The following is a 21,170-nucleotide window of genomic DNA, read 5'->3' as shown; positions in this document are numbered from 1 at the left end:
AGAAAGGGGCGAGAAAGAAAGCCGGAAGAAACGGAACGACAATGTGGAAGGATGGACGTGCCACCAACAATGGAAAGAGCGGTCCTCGTAAAACGTCTAATGGGTCAAGTCGAGGCAAGTACGTTCTATGGCCACGAAAATGGAAGGGGCCTAACGAAAAAGGTTATCTAATGTCACCATGTGCCCGACAGCCAGCAGGGCGTGAGAGAACAAAACAGGAAAGAGTGAGACGAGCTTGAAAGAGCGCACCTTCCTCAAAGTCAATGCTGGGATGTACCTGCCGTGACATGCATCTGAGCCATTGAAGCAGTCGACAGCCATTCAGTCCAGCGTCATCAGCCCTCGGAATGCACCTTCCACCGGAGACTGGCCTCTACGCTGTCAGACCGGCCGCCGTTGTACTACGTTCCCCTATCTACCGTGAATGCACGCATAGTGGAGGCGAAGGACTCAGAGTCATGGCGATTCTGTATCTGCAGACTGAAGCCGCGCTCCTTCGGCAAGTGGATATGCCGTGCCAATGAAGAAGGGCTGTGGAGTGCACTGTTTAGGCTCAGTGGCCATAGCATGGCCCATAGTGGCGCGTTCCCTAGGCTGTTTTGAAGCCTATTGAATTGAAGTATACTGTAGAACAATTTGACGCGTGAAGTGCGGAGGACAAAATCAGCAGGAGCCAGCATTGGAAAGGAACTGAAGCCGGCAGTATCAAAATCGAGTGGGTAAGACGGATGGGCCGATGGATAGTAGATATTGAGTACTGCACACAAGGGCCAGAGCCGATGGCTCTCGCTAAACTGCAAGACAAAAAACATCAGGAGAGGCAAAAAGGCCACTCAACACCAGCCCGCCGCGTGAGTCGCTCATTCCCGTTTTCGTTTTGCTGCCATGATCGATAGCAATATTGCGATGCTGGTAGCACAGGTATCGAGTGGATTCACACATTATGAAGTTGTCGACGTCTAGAATCACTGACACAGGCAATGGAGCAGTGAACAATCATATAGCCGCGACCTGACGGGATGGCCAAACGGGCTTCCCGGAAAACAAACAGAGGGCAGCGAAGCCGTCCGGTATACGTCCAACGACCATAGAGCAGAGGGCATAGCTACAGGTTGCAAGCAAAACCTGCTCTCACAAGTATCCTCACAAAAGCCACCGGCTTTGTGAATGTAGGCAATTTCCACGGTGCCGAAGCTTCCCCTCCCTCCCCCCCCCCCCAACCACCAAGGCGAAACCGTGTTGCATAGTTCGCATTCAGTTCTTTTTCAGACGGGAAAGGGTTGGTCCGTACTTTCTTCTTTGTATCTGTTTTTTCGAGTGCCGTCGTAATAATTTACAATACAAGGCAGTATCGAACTTATGTTCGCCGTTGCACATACATGAAGCATTCGATTCAAAAAGCTGCTACCTTGTCGGCAGCGAGTACGACATACTTTGATTGTGGCTAGTGAAATGTGGCGCTCTAAATTATGGCCACTTATTTCAGTGACCCTAATAGTGGCTTCAGCCTGCCGCACTAATTTGCACGTGACTCTCGAATCGGTGTGCAGCTTCCCCCCAATGCGTGAGGCAAGTGGGGCAAGGGGGAATTTGGCATACGTCGCGATATCCCTATTCTCAGCTTGCAGAAGTGTCCCCTCGCAACCTCCCACCGACTTCCATCGCTTCCACCACCCCATCCTGTCCACCCATTGCCGCCATTTTGCCGTCCATAATGAACTACGGCAAGAGGGACGAGGATGCCGACGGCAGCCTCGTGCGCGTTGACCGCACGCAGGTCTTCCAAGAAGGTCAGTTCCGTTGTCTTCCAAGTCCGGGAATAGCTTCATGTTTACACGGGAAAAGGCAGCGGGCATCCCAATGATCCTCTGCTGGCCAGACCATACTGACACCCGTCTTTTGTTCCCGTTCTCCAGCTCGTCTTTTCAACCGCTCCCCCATCCAACCGCGCCAATGCCGCATCCTGCTCACCAAGATCGCCCTGCTGCTCTACACCGGCGAGCGTTTCCCGACGACCGAGGCCACGGAGCTGTTCTTTGGCATCTCGAAGCTGTTCCAGAACAAGGATGCCAGCCTGCGCCAGATGGTCCACCTTGTCATCAAGGAGCTCGCCCACTCGGCCGAGGACATCATCATGGTCACTAGCACGATCATGAAGGACACCGGCGGCAGCGGCGACTTCATCTACCGGCCCAACGCCATCCGCGCGCTCTGCCGTATCATCGACGCCACCACCGTCCAGTCCATCGAGCGTGTCATCAAGACGGCCATTGTCGACCGCACCCCCTCCGTGTCGTCGGCCGCCCTGATCTCGTCCTACCACCTGCTGCCCATTGCCCGCGACGTCGTCCGCCGCTGGCAGAGCGAGACCCAGGAGGCCGCCGCCAACACCAAGGGCTCCGGCGGCTTCTCGCTCGGCTTCTCGTCGTCGAACGCGGCCCCGGTCAACAGCTCGTCCATGACCCAGTACCACGCTATCGGCCTGCTGTACCAGATGCGCATGCACGACAAGATGGCTCTCGTCAAGATGGTCAAGCAGTTTGGTGCCGCGGGCGCCGTCAAGAGCCCTGCGGCGGTTGTGCTGCTCGTGCGCCTGGCTGCCCAGCTCGCCGAGGAGGACCCCACACTGCGCCCGTCCATGGTGCAGCTGCTCGACGGCTGGCTGCGCCACAAGAGCGAGATGGTCAACTTCGAGGCGGCCAAGGCCATCTGCGACCTGCGCGACGTGACTGACGCCGAGGTCTCGCAGGCCGTGCACGTTTTGCAGCTGTTCCTAACGTCGCCGCGCGCTGTCACCAAGTTTGCGGCCCTGCGCATCCTGCACAACTTTGCCTCGTTCAAGCCCCAGGCCGTGCACGTGTGCAACCCGGACATTGAGCTGCTCATCTCCAACAGCAACCGGTCGATTGCCACGTTTGCCATTACGACGCTGCTCAAGACCGGTAACGAGGCCAGTGTCGACCGCCTGATGAAGCAGATCAGTGGGTTCATGTCCGAGATCACCGATGAGTTCAAGATTACCATTGTCGAGGCCATCCGCACATTGTGCCTCAAGTTCCCCAGCAAGCAGGCTGGCATGCTCACCTTCCTCAGCGGCATTCTGCGCGATGAGGGCGGCTACGAGTTTAAGCGCGCCGTCGTCGAGAGCATGTTTGATCTGATTAAGTTTGTACCGGACTCCAAAGAGGACGCCCTGGCCCACCTCTGCGAGTTCATCGAGGACTGCGAGTTCACGAAGCTGGCCGTCCGCATCCTGCATCTGCTGGGTATCGAGGGCCCCAAGACCTCGCAGCCGACCAAGTACATCCGCTACATCTACAACCGGGTCGTGCTCGAGAACGCCATTGTGCGTGCGGCCGCTGTGACGGCCCTGGCCAAGTTCGGTGTCGCCCAGAAGGACCCCGAAGTCAAGAAGAGCGTGCAGGTGCTCCTCTCGCGCTGCTTGGACGACGTCGACGACGAGGTCCGCGACCGTGCCACTCTGAGCCTCCGGTTAATGGAAGAGCCGGACGAGCTGTCGACGCGCTTTGTTAAGAACGGTATGTTTTGTAGAAAAGAACAAAAAAATAAAAAAACAGACACTGACTTTGACAGAAAACATGTACTCTCTGTCCTACTTTGAGCACCAGCTCATCACATACGTCACGGCCGACGACAAAGAGACATTTGCCGCGCCGTTTGACGTCTCCACGATCCCTGTCGTCACACGCGAGCAGGCCGACGCCGAGGACCGGACAAAGAAGCTCACGGCAACGGCCCCGACGCTCAAGGCTCCCAAGCTCGGCCCGAGCAAGACGCCCGCGACGGGCGCCGAGGCTGCCGCCACCGCGTCGGCTCAGGCCCAGAAGTACGCGCAGGAGCTGCTCCAGATCCCCGAGATGAAGGAGTTTGGCGCCGTGCTCAAGTCGTCGCCTGTCATCGAGCTGACCGAGGCGGAGACCGAGTACGTCGTCAGTGTCGTCAAGCACATCTTCAAGGAGCACATTGTGCTGCAGTACGAGGTCAAGAACACGCTCCCCGAGACCGTCCTGGAGAGCGTGTCGGTGGTGGCCACGCCGTCCGACGACGAGGAGGTCGAGGAGGTGTTCATCCTGCAGGCCGAGCGCTTGGCCACCGACGAGCCGGGCAAGGTGTACGTGGCGCTGCGCAAGCTGGCCGGTGCGGACGCGCTGCCGACGAGCAGCTTCTCCAACGTGCTCAAGTTCACCAGCAAGGAGATCGACCCGACGACGGGCGAGCCCGAGGAGACTGGCTACGACGACGAGTACGAAGTGTCCGAGTTCGAGCTGGCCGGCAGCGACTACGTCATCCCGACGTTTGCCAGCAACTTTGCTCACCTGTGGGAGCAGATTGGCGCGTCGGGCGAGGAGTCTGAGGAGACGTTGCAGCTCAGCGGCGTGAAGAGCATTGCTGGTAGGTTTTCCCCCACAGCCACCCCGACTTTATCGCATGTCCTTACACTAACCCCCATTCAAGACGCAACAGAGCAACTCGCCAAGACGCTGTCGCTGCAGCCGCTCGAGGGCACCGACATCCCGATGAGCCAGACAACGCACACGCTCAAGCTGCTGGGCAAGACAGTCAACGGCGGCCGCGTCGTTGCCAACGTCCGCATGGCCTACTCTTCCAAGTCGGGCGTAACCACCAAGGTGACGGTCCGCAGCGAGGAGGAGGGTGTGTCGGCTCTGGTTGTCGCCGCCCTCGGCTAATGGTAAACATCGAGTCGGGGCGTGTTGCGACTGGTCGCTGTCGGTTTGTGCCTTTGTTTAGATAAATCCGTTCGGGTCAGCGTTTCTTTTTAACGTTTTCTTTTTAACGTTTCACTGTCGTTTGTTCCGTTGCTAGAAGAGACTGTCGTCTGATTTGCCCAATTGTTGTCCTGTCTCCATGTCCCATGGGTTTTTGGTCAGCACACAACTACCGGGTGGCTTAAAAAAGAATAGGTTTTCTTCCATCTATATTATTATCTTTTACTCATGTACCCTGTTTTCGTTTATGATTTTTAACGTTGCGCTTTACAATGTGGTGTTTCCCATGTTCCAGGAAATCTGGCCCGTTTTTGACCTTCATCTGATCTTCATCTGATCTTCATTCGACTTATGCATGACTTTCCTATCACTTTCACCTCAGATTCACCTCAGCTGCATCTTCTGCTCATCTCTTCCCACCTCCGCCCTTCCCACCTTTGCCGCCTCCTGCACCGCTCTTCCCAACACCCTTGCCTTTGCCCCCTTTGCCTGCGCCGCCCTTGACACCCTTGCCGCCCTTTCCTCCCCCTCCGCCACCGCCGCCGCCGCCACCACCTCCGCTTCCGCCAAAGCCGCCGCCCTGCACCAGAGTCAGCTTGCCCACCGGCACACTGTTGGACGCCTCCTCCATCTTGATACCCGAGATCAGCTCCACCTCCCGCGGCCACATGCGCTCCGGGTCGCGGCTCTCCTCGTCGATGACATTGGGGTTGGCCTTGCCGGCCTCACCAACGCGCCGCCACCGCTCGAGCACGTCCCGCATGGCACGGCCCTTCTTCGTCGGGCCCGGCTGCAGCTTGACTTTGTACTTGAGCTTGGACAGTGCCATCCAGGGCCCGCAAACGGGAACCATCTCGAGGATCTCGTCGCCGGGGGCAGGCCGCGTAACAAGAGAGCTGAGCACGTCCAGGCTGCCGGCGTCATCAGCGTCGTCCGTGTTGCCGAGTGCGCCGCCGCCATTGCCATTGTCGCCGCCAGCCTCCATCTTGGCCTGCCGCGCCGCTTCGAAATCACGCATTTTCTGCAGCTGCTTCTCCTTTTGGATGCGACGGCGCTCTTCGTAGGCCGCAATCTCGGCCTCGCGCTGGGCCTTGGCACGCAACTTGGCCTCCTGCTTCTCGCGGCCGGCGGAAATGCCGACAAGCTTCTCGGCGCGGGCCCGGTCCTCGTCATCCTGGTCTTTGTATTTCGCCAGCTTCTTGGCTTTGGCCTTTTGGCCGCGCTTGGAGCTGCCGCCAGAGCTGGTGTTAACGCTCGAGCCCCGGGACGGCGTTGGTGAGCTAGCGCGGAGATGCGAATGTGCCTTTCCGATCCATCCCGCCGCTGGAGCGGCCGAATCGGCATCGTCCTCTGGCTCCTTCTTCTCGTCTGCCACATTTTCTGCCACACTTTCGGCCTCTCTACCGTCGTTGTCTTCTGCTTCCTTGCCCTCAACTGCGACCGCTTCGGCTATTGCTGCTGGCTCAAGAGTGGGTTCTTCCTCTGTCGTGTCCACCGGCTCTTGTGTCTGCTTCCCTGCATCGTCGAGCTTTTCATCGGAATCGCTGTGGCCAACCTCTGCTATCTCCTCTTCCTCCTCCTCTGCCTCTTCATCTTCATCTTCGTCGACGTTGGTCGGTGGCGATACGAACTGGTGCTTTCCGTGGTTGACTCGGCTGGCATCGCTAATTTTGAAATACAGACCGAACCCGAGCACACGCTGCGGCGGTGGCATATGGTTCTTCTCTCCGCGGACGTCGAAGGAGCCGGGCGGGAGGATGTCGCCGCTGGCGGTCGACTTGAAGACCTGGTTTGAGTGCACCCAGTATGCACCCATGCCGGCCTTGGTGTCCCACGCCTCAGAAGCGCACACGGCCAGCGTTCCGGCTTGTGCCAGCGTCGCCGGTGGGATGGGCGCGTCAACATCGGTGTCGGGGCGGTTCTTGATGATAATCATGCCCGGCGAGCCCTTGAGATCGGCATGCACGTAAACATCGCCCCGGCGGAGGTACTGACGGTACAGCATCTCGCATTGCTGCGACTCGCGGGCAGCGAGAATCAGGTGGCCGTCGGACGAGATGAACCACCAAAACTTTTCGAACCAGAGTTGCCGGCGGATAAGTTGCGGCGTTGGCTTGCCCGTCTTTTGGACGCGCTTCAGCTCCTCGACCACTTTTTTCTCGGCATTGCGCAGCGCCAACGAAGTGACCTCCTTGGTCTTCTGCTCCTTGACGGCTGCCACACGCTTCTGGTCGTAGTACTCGCGGGCATTGCTCCATACGGACAGAGCCAGCTTGACATCGACATCAATCGTCCCGTGGCCTTCGTCCCCATCTCCATCCTGCTCGTAGGCACCCTCCTCGTACTCTTCCTCCCAGCCCTCTTCGGGCTCTTCGTGCAGCCGCAGAGTAATCGTGCCCTCGGCCAGGTTCATAGGCAGCTTGATGAGCGCCGCCACCGGGTTGCTAGCCGCGCTGTTTTCAATCATGACTTGGAGGTCACCCCAGTCCATGCCCAGCTGCAGCTGTTCGTTGACGGCATCAATGGCCAGCTGCACCCAATCCTTGTTGGCCTCGATGGCCGCGGCCTTCCGGACGTTGAGTTGTTGTGTCTCCTGCAGCGATTCGATGCGCTGTGCCTGGTCGCGCTTGGTAGCCTCAAGCTTCTTGGAGGCAGCCGACTCCTGCTGGTGGACCTGGCGATCTGCCTTGAGGCCTTGCAGGTGCGAAAAGAACTCGTCGGCCGCCTGGTTGAAGGAAGCAAAAGGCAGGACCACATATTTCGGGTCAATCTCAAACTGGCGGGGGCTGAAGGGATGGAAGTCTACATAGTCAAGATCGCTTCGCCGAGACGCTGGTGTGGGGTGGCTGCTCGCCGATTCCGATGCTGCGTCGCCGTGTCCTTCGTCCGCCTGTGCATCTTCCTGGGGCACCTCTTTGTTCGTAGCAATGATGTAGCCACGGCAGTTGGTGCCAGCCTGGGTCAGGCCGTCGGTCACGGTACGCACTTCCTGGAGCACCTTCAGCAAAGCTTGAAGGCGTGTCTCATCGGCCAAGATGTCCTCCGGCTGAGCGGCGTTTTTCATATCAAACTCAGACAGCAGCAAGATGTGGTCGATCAGCACCTGGGAGAGATCTGTGAAAGAAAGAGCCAGGATGCGGCTGAGGCCCTTTGTCTTTTTCTTCTTCTTGGCCGGCGGAGCCGCTACAGGAGCAGTTTCGCCCTCGGCTGGTGCAGCCTTTGGCACATCCGCAGAAACTGCATTTTGAAGCACCTCGCGCAGCCGGTCCAGCGTCAATTCCGGAACCTCTGAGACATTCTTCCGGGCGCCAATAGCATACGGACTGCCAACACTGAGCGTCACATCAAGACTGGCGCTACGAAAGGCGGCCACTGTACGCTGCAGCGCCAAGACCTTGGAGTTGGCATCTGTCAGCACAACATTGCCGGCCGAGAAGAACTCGAAGTAGAGGCGCAGCTGGCCGTCGTTGAAGCTAATCTCGATGATGCGATCAGTGCCGACCTGAGCAACGCCCGTGACTATGCGGCCGTTCAAGAACGTGCGCAGACGGCTGACAAACGTCGAGGGCGCATTGTTGGCCCCGCCGCCGCTGCCCGTTCCCGACGCATTGGCCGAAGCACGAGCATCGTAGGCCGTCAAGTGACAGCGGAACCCCGAGTCGACGACAAGTTGGTGCTTGTCCTGGTTGCGGGAAAAGCGCAGGAGGATGGTGCGTGAGTTGGAGGAGGAACCGGAATTCGCCGCGGATGGCGGGACGAGGTCGTAGACGTTGGAGATTCGGTTGCCGGCGAGGGATTGGTTGAGCTCGTGGCTTATTGCCTAGAAAGAAGGATGGCGGGATGGTTAGCAGTGGAACGGACGGCAAAACGGCGCGCGGGACAGTTTTCCCGTCTGTTAACATACCCGGACATCGAGAGAAGAGAAGCGCTGCTTCATGGTGGCTGCATGTCCAAAAAAAATGTGTTGTTTGTGGCCGTCAATGGGCGAAATCGCGAAACGTTCCAAGTTGGAAATGAGGCACGTTGGCAGTTCAAATACTGCAGTTGGAACCGGGCCTAGCGATTGCCGCTTTAGATTCTGAGAATGACCCAGAATGACTCTTGGCCGACGAAGGCGGCAGGGGCGGGGCCGAAATTACGTCAGCGAGTTTGACGTTTTGAGGCCGGCCGCGACTAACACAACCTGAAAGGGCAATAAGGCTGCGGCCGAAAGAAAACTTGAGGCCATCACAACAAAGAATAGTCCATGATATCCAACGATTTTCCAGATCAAGTCCAATACACGGGAAAAGAGCAAGGCAGCTTTAAAATGAAAACTTTAACAGCACACAAATATGACGTACAATCCAAGACATCTCCAATATTAGGCCCTGTTTGTCCTTTGATCTTGAACCTCAACTCAATAGTACACATTTGGAGCCTTGTAAAAAAAACTAAAGTCATATCACCAAAAAGTCCAAAACTGCCAAAAACGTCCAAAAATATAAATCAACAAGTTTAACGCACAGAATCAACCCGAAAACTTAAAATCTACAATGCTGTCTAACCAATAGAGGTTTCACGTCTGGCTGAGCTGCCGCAGCTCAATCTCGCGCTCGCAAGACAGCCACTGTTTCTTACCCACGCGCATCTCGTAGTGCGGCGCAATCTCGCTGACGTCGTGCATGGACGCCTGGATGCCGTTGCAAGTCTTGCTACGGTAAGTGTCCACTGGTTTAGTGATGTTAGCATGTGTCGTTTGTAGCATCGCAAAGGGGGTTATATGCATTCCGTACAAGCTTTCTGCAAAAATATGCGGCGGCCTGCAAAAGCACGGCTCTGCAGCCACGCCATACGGCAGCCCAGGTCATTGAGTCGCACCTGCTTGCGACGCAGTGCCTTGCGCATCCGCGGCATGGCCACCTCTGTCTCGACGCCATCACCCACCGGAACTGTGACCATTGTCGACGTGCCGTCCAGGCTATCGCTGCCCCCTGACATGGCCATGCGCAGGCGGTGGTGCTGACGGCGTCTGCGGCCAGCCCCAGCATCACCGCTGGCCTCCACCTCGTCGCCCTCGTTGTCTAGGTTCAGGTCCTCGACGTCATCTTGGTCGTGGACGAAGAAGCGACGGCCCGTGGGACTGGGAGGCGGGCTCTCCATCTCACGCGGGAAAAACGAGCCCGGGCACACGGCATTCGAGCGACGGAAGGAGTCCGGGATCTCGCTTGTGTCAACCATGTTCAGCGTTACGCGCACACGCAGCCGCGATCCACGGTCTTCAACCAGAACAAATTTGCGCTTCTTTGCCTCAGGAACATCAGGGAACAAGCCGTCAGGCTGCGGTACAACCTTTTTGGTGCCCGCACTGCCGCTCACGCTGCCGGCATTGTGTGCAATCGCCACCGAGGAAGACATCGGTGGCAGAGGTGCGCCGCTTGCGTAGCCGCCGTAGGGGCTGTCGAAAACGAGCGCCGGCCGGGAATCCTGTGCATCTAGACTTGGCGCCGTAGAGGCACCAACGGCTGGAGCGTGGGTATGATGATGTTGGCTTTCGTCAACATACGAATCTTCTCTCTCGCCTGTGGTCATCAATATGGTCAGCTTGATGGTCATATATCGTGGTGATGGTAGAATGAAAGGCGACGAGATGACAATGTTGACCATGGGATGACGATGATACATAAGAGTGGGAGCACGACCAAACATGGTGAGTGTCAACACTCACCAGCCTCAGGTCACTAGACAACGACGAGGACATGCATGAAGTACCACGGCACAGACCAGCCAGTGTAGGGAGAATCGACAGGTTAGATACCAAAGAAGGGATAACCCAAGCAAACAAGCATGAGCAGGGGTGGCGGGAGTGAGCGGGGACCATGACAGACTAGGCAAGGATTGGAAAAGGAGACCGAATTGGTGTGTATGATGCAACGACAAGATACCAGGGGTTCGAAAGGGGGCAAAGAGAACGAAGGGGGGTTCTGGCCCCTCAGGCAAGGATAGGCCTCGACAAAATAATAGATGTGAAATGGGGGTGGACACTTCCAAATGCAGCAAAAAGAGACATTTTGTAGAGAACGAATCGTCTTTACAATAGAAAACTGTGTGCAAAAAATGAAACGGAGTCCTTATGGTACGTCGATTCCAGTCTCCGCCACGAGGCGTGACGAGATTCCATCAAACGGACTACTCGCATCCCAGATACTCTTGTGTTCTTTTATATTTCCACGGCTGCTTGCCTCGTACACTTGTTTTCTTCGACCATTGGCGAGTTTCCTTTCTCTAGCCTGGCGCGGCCACATCGCACGAACGTCGACCAGCCTCGTCCGCCAGGTGAGAGAGAGAATAAGGATCAGAAAAAACGATGCAAGTAGAAAACAGTAAAGAGGCAGGAATAAATGTAAAAGAAAACAGGTGAATGGCGAGTCTGCCTATCTTGCCGCGTCCTGCGCTTAACACCAAATTTCCTGTTTCACTTTATCCAGTCCTTCTTTTTCTCTTTGGCCACTTCCAAATTCCTCCCGGTCGACGACTATAAGATGTCTCCCGAAGCCAGCCCATCAAGCCGACAAAAAATCAAGCACAACAACGCCGCTAGGCAACGTTGGGAAACAACAGTGCTGGAGACTGAACAAGAAAGTGACAGGGAAGAACAAAAACACCATACGTCAGCCGTCAAATAGCATTGCGACCTAGCACGACACATAACATTTGAGAGTAGTGTACAGAATCCCTGCTTTGTTGTGCGCCAGCTGTCACCTGAGCTTCGTTCAGAAGGGGAGGACTCAGGCCGACTATAAAGAGTATATATATCAAAATGACCAAAAAGGTGAAAAAGAACAAAAATAAGGAAACAAAAACAACGAAAGATATGTAATAGCCGGGTCAAGGAGAGGAATAGGAAACAAGAATCGCGGAAGAGAAATCTTTGAAGAAACCAGAACCAGAAGAACCAAGATATGGCGGTTGAGACCCTCGCCAATGAGCCACAAGGAAATTGAAATGACAGTGTTGGATGAGAGAAGAAGAGGAAATGGCAAAGGACAAAAAAGGGGTGAGAAAAGAAGTATATAAAAAGCGATCTTTGAGAAAAGGTATCAAAAACGTCGTGCCAGATTCGGTCATAACAGGAAAATGTGAAAAGGCAGAAAAGTAAGAAAAAACATAGAGCGAAAAACCAATCAACCAGATCTTTACATCTGATGGAACATACCAGCTTCGTCTCCGCCAGTGTGTGCCGTCGTGTCGGCGTGGTGGCTAAGCTGCTGGGGCATGCCGTGCAGAGGCTTACCCATCGGAGTACCGACGTTGGGGAGCGTGGCAGGGCCACCGAGGTGGGCGGGCGACTGGTGGCCGACACCTGAAGTCATGCTGCCGGGTGTAGAGGCTGCATTCTTGCGGGAACCCATCTTCGCCATGCGACGGACGCGGCGACTCCGCAACCGGGGGTCCTGGTTACTGTTACGCCAGCTGTCAACCGCCCGCTGGATGAGGCCGCGCTTGCCGCGCAACGGTGGGTTGAGCTGGGCAAGAGACCAGCCGACGGTGTTACACTCGCTCTCGTACTGCAGGCGGTTGCCCCGGTACTGTTCACGAGGGCAGCAAGCACGGGGATAAACACAGTTGTCCTGCTTGAACTCAGGGGAAAGGTCATCGGTCGACACCGACTCAACGTCGCAGCGAATCGTATACTCCATCTTGACACGGTCACGGGAGTACTCAAACGCAATCCACTGAACACCGTTCTGGTCCTGACGCACCACCAGTGGTGTCGTTGCAGGGATCGGGCCAGGCGCTGCATTTGGGTTCACGGCCGCCTGACCAGCGCTGCTGGCCTGACCAGAAGGAAGCGGGCTTGTACCGTTCGGCTGGGGCGTGTGCGCGGAGTGTTGCTGAGGGTGCTGAGGAGGCTGCTGGGGGTGCTGGGGGTGCTGGGGGTGCTGCGCATGCTGCGCATGCTGAGGGTGCTGTGCGTGTTGAGGGTGCTGAACATGGTGCTGGTGTTGCGAGTGCAGGTTCTGTGTTTGGTGTGCCTGGTGTGCCTGGAGATTCTGGGCGTGCATGTTCTGCGCCTGCAAATTCTGAGCTTGGACTTGCCCCATGGAGAGCGGCGAAGGTGCGTTCGGGGGACCAGTTTGGCGCGAGAGCTGAGGGGTAAGGCTCTGGACCTCCATCTTTGCGTGACGCGGGCTACCCGCCAACGCGGACGGGCTGTGCTGGCTCGGGTGTTGGGCCATCTGATGCGGCACGGGGGACGGTGCGCCGTGAGACATCATCATAGCGGGCTGCGAGCCCATGGACTGATGGGGGGCTTGTGTGTGTTGGCCATATGGAGAAGGAGCCGCTGATGGCGGCAAGGGTTGGTACTGCTGGTGCTGGCCATAGTACATCTGCTGCTGATGAAGTGGTGGCGGCTGGCCGTACAGACTACGCTGCTGATCATGGGCGCTTGTTGAAGCCACGGAGGCAGGGGAGTTTGATTGCGGCGTATGGTAGGACATGGGCGGGTACTGAGGTCTGGACATCGTTGCGGTCATCATATCTGTTTACAGCAAAACCCAAATGGTCAGTTACAACTGGTCTCAGTCGATCGTGAAGAGACTCGCATTGGGCGCAATATGTGATGTATTACCTGCAGAGGTATACCCGCTGTTCGCAGCGGGAGCGTTGTAGGGACTGGATTGGTAGTTATAGAGGTCTTGCGGATGATGACCACTGCTGTGCTGCGACTGCTGGTGGTAGACAGGATAGGGTGATGCCTGCTGTTGAGGTTGCGTTGTCTGAGCCTGGGCTTGATGTACTGTACTTGGTGGGCGAGATTGTTGCAAATGCGGCGGTGCTTGACTCTGAGGATGTTGTGGGTGGTTGTGGTGCTGGAGAGACCTAGTCAGTAACGTTGGTCCTGCGGAACCTAGTTTATACGTGAACCAGGCACGAAGGCAATGGCACATAAACAAATTTTGATGCAGGAAAAAGAAAGAAGGGGCGGCGGGGCAGGTGCTTGTTTAATGTCTCGACATAACGTTGACGAGCAGGGGTGAAAAGCTAGTGTTTGGGGGGGGATATGGGAGGAATTATGGGAAGTAAAGACAGAAGAAACAAAAGAGCCAGGCATGCCGCGCCGCAAGTCTTAATTGCTCAGATAAGAAACGGGAAAGAAAAATCAGGGGCGGGAGACGATCTGCGGGTGTAGGCGACAGATGCCACCACGTTCATTTTTCAAACCAGGGCGGACTGAACCTAACTGAACTTGAGGCTGCCCTTGAGATGCCCCCCTTCTATCGTTTCCAACTCCTTGTATGGTTTCTAACTAAGAACCAAACACTTGAAAGCAGTTGTGCCATGTAGTGTTATTTTGTCAGGCGAGTGTTTGGGGATCGGTATTTAGATGCACAAGATGGTGTAATTCACTATCCAGCCAGCATAAACGTTCGACATATTTGTGCAGATGTTGTCGATGACACAATAGGTATATGGGAAGAGGCGAGCAAGGACCAACGAGGAGGCAAGGCCAGCTATGACAACCGAACTTGGAGAAGGAGAAAGTGACGTGGCGAGCAGACGACAGACAGGACGGGCAAGCGCTGAGGTGATGTTGACGAAGGGGCACAAGGCGAGAGGTATACATACGCAACAGGTCCAACGAGATAAGAATTGGGCGAGGCGAGAACGAGCGAAAGACACCAGGATAGTTGCTGTTGAAAGAGAACGTGCAAAGACGATATATTCGAGGTGGAAGACAAGGAAGTGGTGTAGTCGCAACTTAGACGGGTGGGGGAGGTGAAGGAAGCCCAGGTTCTTATGTAGGCCAGTGCAAAATGGGGGAGAGAAACTAAATAAAAGAAAACAGGAGGAGGATGTTGATTTGTGTCGCAAGGCCGCTTTGAGCTTCTTTTGCTTTGGTTTGGGAGTTTATTTTAGTGTTTGCCTTCCAGCTTCCCTGGTTGGAGGTGAATGAACTTCCTGAACAGGTGGAAGAAAAGTGGGTACTCGCAAACAGCATACAGAAACCCATAAAATTCGGGGGGCATAACATCGATGAGATGAGCCAGGGCAGAGGTGTGAATGGGGACAGCGGGGACCAGGATCAAGGATGCTAATCTCCAGGAGAAAGGTATTCTGGGACAAGACTGGAGGAATAGGGGGTGTGAAAAAAGGGGAAGAGCACGCTATTGGGGTAGCGGGAGAGTTGAGCATGGCCAATGGGCAACGTCTGCTGCAGAACCCACTCCGTTCGGCGATGGCCCAATAGAGAGCCACTGGCCGGGACAAGGGACGGGGGACACAACCCGGGGGGTTTCGAAAGACTGGAACTCGGGTGCCTCACTGGGTGTCTGTCGTCCCCCTTTGTTTCCTCCCCCAATCCCAAACTCGACAAGGGCGGTGTGTGGAAGACACGATCCTTGTCGGCACCATGAGCACCAGCCATATAGCCCGCGCCACATGAAGTGGTGCAGGAACAGAGACGCAAAGGCTGATCATAGTGAACTGAAGCAAGCTCAATTGGAAGCGCGAGCTGCCGCTGCCGCTGTCAGATGGCCTTCAATTCCGCCAACAAGCCGCACGAGCCAGGCAAGAAAAACACCCAAAAATGCCAGTCGCAAGTTTGGCCTGACTTGCTCTCCCTCCTCCTTCGTCGAATCACTTCCTGGTACGATGCAACCCAAACAAGACACTTGCAAAAAGAAGAAGCCTCTTCTTTAACCAACTGTCCGGCAGAGTTGCGCCGCGCAATCGAGAAAAGGCGTTGGAAGTAGACAACAAAGAGCAGGGTCACTCGTCATAGTGGGCACCGGGACTTTTGCTTGTCTTGACAATGTGAAGAGTATAGCCAAGCGCTGTCAACCTGCCAGTTAGACTGCAAAAGTACGACGTAGCCTGCCGGTTTCCTTGGTGGCCACCAGAATGGCACTACCACCCGTTGGACAACCCGCCTAGCGGAAGCCGTGAAAAGATGGGTTTTCTTTCTTGTAGAAAGAAACCGATCTTTTTCGTTGGAACGAAAACAGGGGCAGGGCAGCCTCAGCGTCCGCGTGGCGCTAGCCTGCCTTGGGCTGGAAGCGTGGTGTGGGATGGGGCGCCCTAGTGCTTAGTGAAACAGGACAACCCCTGCAATTCCCACCCTCGTTTCTCACAGACATTATTGCCTGGTATTTTTGTTGTGATGGCCCTAATTGCCAATAGGAACCACACCAGTGGCCTGACTGCCTCCGTTCTTTCTGGAAACAAAACTTGATTCCACGGAGTGTCTGGGAGGGGGGGTGGGATGAGTTTGTGTTGCGCTGAACCACCAGGAGTGCCAGGAAAGGTGTGCTGAGTGAAGAGAGGTAAAATGGTCTCACAGACGCGAGACAGGTCTGAGAAAGCCACCTCGAAGAAAGAAAGGGGGGAAAGAAAATACACGCCACTCGTGATGCACCTTCCTTGTCTTGAGTGACAAGTCAACGGTTGATTTAACAAAGTCTGATCGAGAAAATAGGGCCGGATAGGAAGAACCGTCAAGTCTGCAACTAGCTGACCGACAAAAACAAAACAGAAAGTATGTGGTAGACACGGGAACAAGAGGCGGTGGCGTAAATGGGCGGCAAGCTGACCCGTGGAAATCGGTGTGTGGTGTTGTGAGAGGGAGGCCAGAATAGGACGGATGAGAGTGGTAAACTTGTGTGTTGAGAACATGGAACGAAACGAGGTGCAGTCAAGCAACCCGAAAAGAAAGAAGAAAAAAAATAACTCACGTCATAAGGCTCTTCTTTGGCCTGAACTGACTGACGGTGTTGTTGTGCCATGGTCAGTCCCATTAGAATGATCGGCGTATATTCTGTGCAAAAATTTTTGTCAGCCAGAAGACGTCTCGTAACTGACTATTGGAGAATATAACAGGTATCAAAGTGCATCTGGATTTGGACTGGTCGCGAAACGTTGGTTTGTCAAGGGAATGGAAGTCTAGACGACTCGATGATGTCGTTGGAATGCATCTGAGGCCGGACGACACGCCGTACGGGGCGCACGAGCAGCAAGAACAGAGAGCCGAGCGAGAGAAAATGGGACGAGGGGGAAGAGCAATGGGACATGGTGCTGCAGGAACAAACGCAACAAGCAAGTGGCATGGGGAGAACAGACAGTCTGGGAATCGCACGGGCGGGTATGCGCGTGCGTCAAAGGTGCGGCCGTCCTGCGGGAGACCTGCGGCAGATACAACTCCAGAATTTGCAGATTCAGGTGGTGTTTGGTTTGGTTTGGTTTGCTTGGATGGTTTCCGGTGTTCGAGCCGCGTGCGTTGAAGAAGGCGCACGATGCAAGTTTTTGCGATATCCGCGAGGCCGGATTCTGGTCGAGATCGTGGGTTAAACGGGAAAGGGGTCTGCGTGAGTGGCAGTATGTTATGTAGACAGATCCGGACGCATGTACGTCGTCGGTAGAGACGAATATGCGCGTTGCTGTCAACCCGGTTTTCAAGGGTGGCCGTGCACGCGAGTTGACCAGGGAGTCTGTGACAAACGAAGGAACTGCAAGGAAGATGAAGAGGGAAAGGGTAGGGAAGAAACAAGATATAAGATAGAAAAATAAGAAGCGGCAAGAGACAGAAACCTTGGGAGAATATCTGAACAAGCGAGTGCAGAATAAAACAATTTCAAGAAAAAGCGAAATAAAAATTTAAAGTATCTTCAAAGCCAGCAGGGGGGGGAAGGTAGGAAGATAAAAGCGATTAGAGAGGCACGGAAGACAAGGAAGACAGGGCAGACGAGCAGACAGTTGGGCTGGTGCAAGAAACGACCCGGCCCTTCGTTTCTCTCATATGCATGCGAACCGTCTTCTCCGTAGCGTGCACTCTTATTTCAAGTCTCACCCCAGATAACAACAATCCCCAGTGTATCGTGCTAAAGATACGTCAAAAAAATCCACAGTCGTATGGGGAGCGACGTGTCGTGGAGACTTCAAGTGAATAGGCTGGTACTCCGTAGAGCAGAAAAAAAAAACGGAGATGGAGATGAGAAGCGTCGAAAGACGACGACAAATTAGGCAATGTTGGGGGATTGGAAACAGCCTCGAGTGTCGAATGTCGAGTGTATTGTGGGTTGGGGGTGTGGTTCGTGCGTTGGTCAGATGCAACAGGGTGCCGCGATCACAATGCCGAAGGTGTCTGGTTGTGTAAACCTGAAACGACGTGGAGCTGGTCATAAAAATGCAAATGTCAGCCATACCAGAAGCCGTTAAGATTTCAAAATAGTCGGCGGGCTCGCGGTGTATCTGTTGGGTGTTCTTTTAACTGTTTTTGCGCTCCATGCCAACTCTCATTTTTTTTATTTGTTTTTCGGTGCTGGTAAGACTTACCGTAGCTGTTGGCGGGTCGCCTCTTTGCCACAGAGTCCCTGGAGCCCACAGATCCGGAACTGACGCGCCAGAAATCTGCGACTGTTCTATACGGAGTACAGCATTTAGATAAAAATAGAAAATAGTCAAGTGAAAGCGATAGCCTGTGGCGAAGGAAGTTCAGCACGTAGCCTGAGGCGATGCTGTAATTCTGACAATCGTGAAATTCACCGCCATGCCGCCTGCGCCATGCCAATGCAACGATGTCTTTCTCTGAGCTCAGTTGGCCAGGCTTCCGGGTCGTGTCAAGGGTTCCCTCGATCTGTTTCTTTCAATTGTCGTTCTTTCCATCCTCACTTGTCTTTTGAAGTAAACGGGGCCTGCTTTTCGCGCGAAATTTTGAAGCTGCTTTCTCTCCGTAGCCGCTCCAATCACGACAGTTCATGCAATTCCTCAAGTGGAATTAGGGTGGGACGCTGCCGAAATTGAGACAGGACCGGCTCTACCAGAAGCTGCCCCACGCCGAAAGAATGGTGGGAATGAGGCGGGTGTTGGCATGTGCTAAAAGGGGTATGGTTCTACATGTCAATAATACCTAACTGGCAGAGGAGATTGGTGGCCGGAAACACTGCCATAAATCGTAAGTATGGAGTACTCAGTGGTTAATTGAGTAATAACTTGCAGGCAAAAAAGAAACCACAGCTGCGGCAGGGGTCTAGAAATAGTAAGGAGCTAGAGGCTGAAGCCGGCCGCCTTCCCAGGACAGGTGTAACACAAAACAGTAGACGACATGCACCCAGCCAAGAAAATGGAAGCAAAGGAAGGCGCTGACGAATCGGAAAAGAAATTTTGAGAAATATCAACAACAAAAACCCGTGTTTGGGGAATCAAAGGGTGCATGTAAGATACATACCGTGCGCGTAAAAGGACAGGTCTAAGCGCAAAATATGATACGCAAAGTTCAGAGTTGGGCCTGTCGTCACAACCGCGGCGTACTTCCGTCTCGCCTTGTCTCCCGCCTTTGTTCTTTCTTTTGTCGCTCGGTAGGTGCTTAAAGAGACCCGTCCAGATGAAATACTCGCACGCAAAACTTTGCGACGACCTCCGATCAATGAGGTGTGGTCGTTCGTAAGATAGCTCTGTCAGACGAGTGGCCACGAGAGAGTGGTCAGGTCAACAAGGCTGTCCACCATCGGTATGTAAATGTACGCCGTACTCCGTACATTGAAAGTAGAGCATGGCCTACCTGCTGGTTAATACTCCGTTTGTGCAGCGGCTCGCAGATTGCCGGGCGATGCAAGACAGGGGTGAGAATTCGCAAATCCACTTGGGTGGACCAAGAGAAAGGTCCCAGTTGCTCCCAGTTGCTCCCAACCAGAAATGGTTTAACTTAACCAAGAAGCAGACCAGGGTTTGTGTGTAGTTGCACCCGAACTTTCGTGTCCACGTTTGCTTTTTGTGGTTCGCTTTGGCATCCACTTCATGTATTTGTCGTGGGAAGCCAAGATGGTGATGTCCCTCGAATTTGTGTGGGGGTGAGGTGCTCTTCTTTGTCCTTGGAAACAGGGGAAACTTGCGACGCGTACGAAAGGTTCAAGACAACAACAGGGCAAAATAGGAGAAAGGTCTTGTTTACAAAAATAAAAGGGGGCAGTGGTGGAAAACGAGATGGCTTTTCACGGAAGGAACGAGTCGGTTACTATGCAAACCAAGTAGAGAAAGAACGATCATAGTGGCTTGCTCTAACCATTATGGGAAATCAAAATGAAGCAGGAGCGAGTCACAGTTTGACAAAAAGCTTTCCGTGCAATCTTGGCAGCGAAAGTCAACGACACGGAAGCGCAACCACCATCAGACGCAGTGAAGTCGAGAATACGAACCAAGGACAGCAGAGGGGAGCATAACAATTGTTTTCTTTTTTTTTCTTTTTTTTTTTGGTCAGCATAGACCCAATGGGCAGGGCAGTGAAAATGGGGCCGAAACAGACAGGTGAAAGGGGGAAGGCGCGCTCGGGCGTGGTGGGGAGCCAATGCCGACTTGACTGTCCAATTTATGACGCCATCCAAAAGTACACTGAAGAACCAGAATTAGGCGCATCTCACCGGTCATTGTAATTTCAAAGTTTGGAAAGCACTGAAAGGATCACGTGTCCATATGTACTTGAGTGTACTCGTCGAGTGTAGAGATCGGGCAACGATTCAGTACAATTCGTGTTGGACAAACAAGACCTGTCGGTCCGCACCTTCCCTTCGAAGAGGGCGGCGCACGAAAACAAAACCAACTAGATTTGCGCGGGAAGGTGGCAACTGAGAACTAGGCACGCACGGCAAGAAAGTTCACTTAAAACATTCAGGATGGCAGGTACGACATTTTCTAAGGACGGCGCCAATTAAAGAAGTTTTCCATTTAGCGGGAAAGGAAGTCGCAAACAGCGGCACTAAAAGCAGCAAATAATAGGCCGGAAGACACTTTGAGTAAGAAGTAAGACTTCGCCGGAGGGACCATTGGATATGGCCCAATAAGTTGCGTCAAACGGTGACCAGACATGCGCCAAATAATTTAGCACAATGGTGGCGCAAAAATAGACATCAGAGAACCAGAAAAGAAGGCGCCGATCGGCAGCTGAATAATTATGATAGCGGGACGCGTACAACACCCGTACGGAATATGTCGAATGAAGCAGCCAATACCCACGGCAGGAGCAAACTGCGGCAGTGTTCTGCAGAGGAAAGAACGGAGGACGCCCCTGAAAGGGAAACCGATAAGGCATGTGCCCCTCGGGGAGGCGAGCCAAGGTTGCCAACAACAATGAATCCAATAATCAATAAAAAATCAGTGAAAACCATCTTCAGCACAACCAGACCAACCACCAATGCCACATGAGTAGCTAAGGTGCGTCTACGAGGGACGGGTGAAAGGGTTGCAATGAGAAGCCAACCAACAGACCGTGCCAAAGGTTGTCTTATGTTGCCCACGCAAGAAAAGAAAGAAGAGGCGACGAGGCGACGAGAATGAGACAACTCAAGCCTCAAGGCAGCTCAACCCCGAATTCCCAAGGTCTACTGTTCAGCAGCAATCAGCGGCGACCAATCGCCCAATTTTGACTTTGGACCTGCAGCCCTGTCCTGT

General features: G+C 54.3%; 4 protein-coding genes across 4 annotated transcripts; 1 reads left to right on the top strand and 3 right to left on the bottom strand.

The window, feature by feature from the left end:
- Positions 1 to 1,714: 1,714 nt before the first annotated feature.
- On the top strand, positions 1,715 to 4,709 carry SPSK_03014 (coatomer subunit gamma; the record flags this gene model as incomplete). The annotated part of the gene is made up of 3 exons (XM_016729859.1): positions 1,715 to 1,790; positions 1,917 to 3,539; positions 3,595 to 4,709. The coding sequence occupies 3 exons, from the start codon at positions 1,715 to 1,717 to the stop codon at positions 4,707 to 4,709; spliced, it is 2,814 nt and encodes a 937-aa protein (XP_016585361.1).
- Positions 4,710 to 5,154: 445 nt separating this feature from the next.
- Positions 5,155 to 8,685, bottom strand: SPSK_02976 (uncharacterized protein; the record flags this gene model as incomplete). The annotated part of the gene is made up of 2 exons (XM_016729822.1): positions 5,155 to 8,568; positions 8,653 to 8,685. The coding sequence occupies 2 exons, from the start codon at positions 8,683 to 8,685 to the stop codon at positions 5,155 to 5,157; spliced, it is 3,447 nt and encodes a 1,148-aa protein (XP_016585360.1).
- A 621-nt stretch (positions 8,686 to 9,306) lies between these two features.
- Positions 9,307 to 10,436, bottom strand: SPSK_03453 (uncharacterized protein; the record flags this gene model as incomplete). The annotated part of the gene is made up of 2 exons (XM_016730291.1): positions 9,307 to 9,458; positions 9,524 to 10,436. The coding sequence occupies 2 exons, from the start codon at positions 10,434 to 10,436 to the stop codon at positions 9,307 to 9,309; spliced, it is 1,065 nt and encodes a 354-aa protein (XP_016585359.1).
- Positions 10,437 to 11,923: 1,487 nt separating this feature from the next.
- Positions 11,924 to 13,255, bottom strand: SPSK_03384 (uncharacterized protein; the record flags this gene model as incomplete). Its single annotated transcript, XM_016730222.1, has 1 exon — positions 11,924 to 13,255. One exon carries the CDS (start codon positions 13,253 to 13,255, stop codon positions 11,924 to 11,926), a length of 1,332 nt encoding a protein of 443 aa, XP_016585358.1.
- Between the last annotated feature and the right edge of the window lie 7,915 nt (positions 13,256 to 21,170).

The sequence above is a fragment of the Sporothrix schenckii genome, assembly GCF_000961545.1.
Source record: "Sporothrix schenckii 1099-18 chromosome Unknown Cont47, whole genome shotgun sequence".
NCBI lineage: Eukaryota > Fungi > Ascomycota > Sordariomycetes > Ophiostomatales > Ophiostomataceae > Sporothrix > Sporothrix schenckii.
Note: the sequence above shows the minus strand (reverse complement) of the source record. Positions and strands in the feature narration are given on the sequence as shown.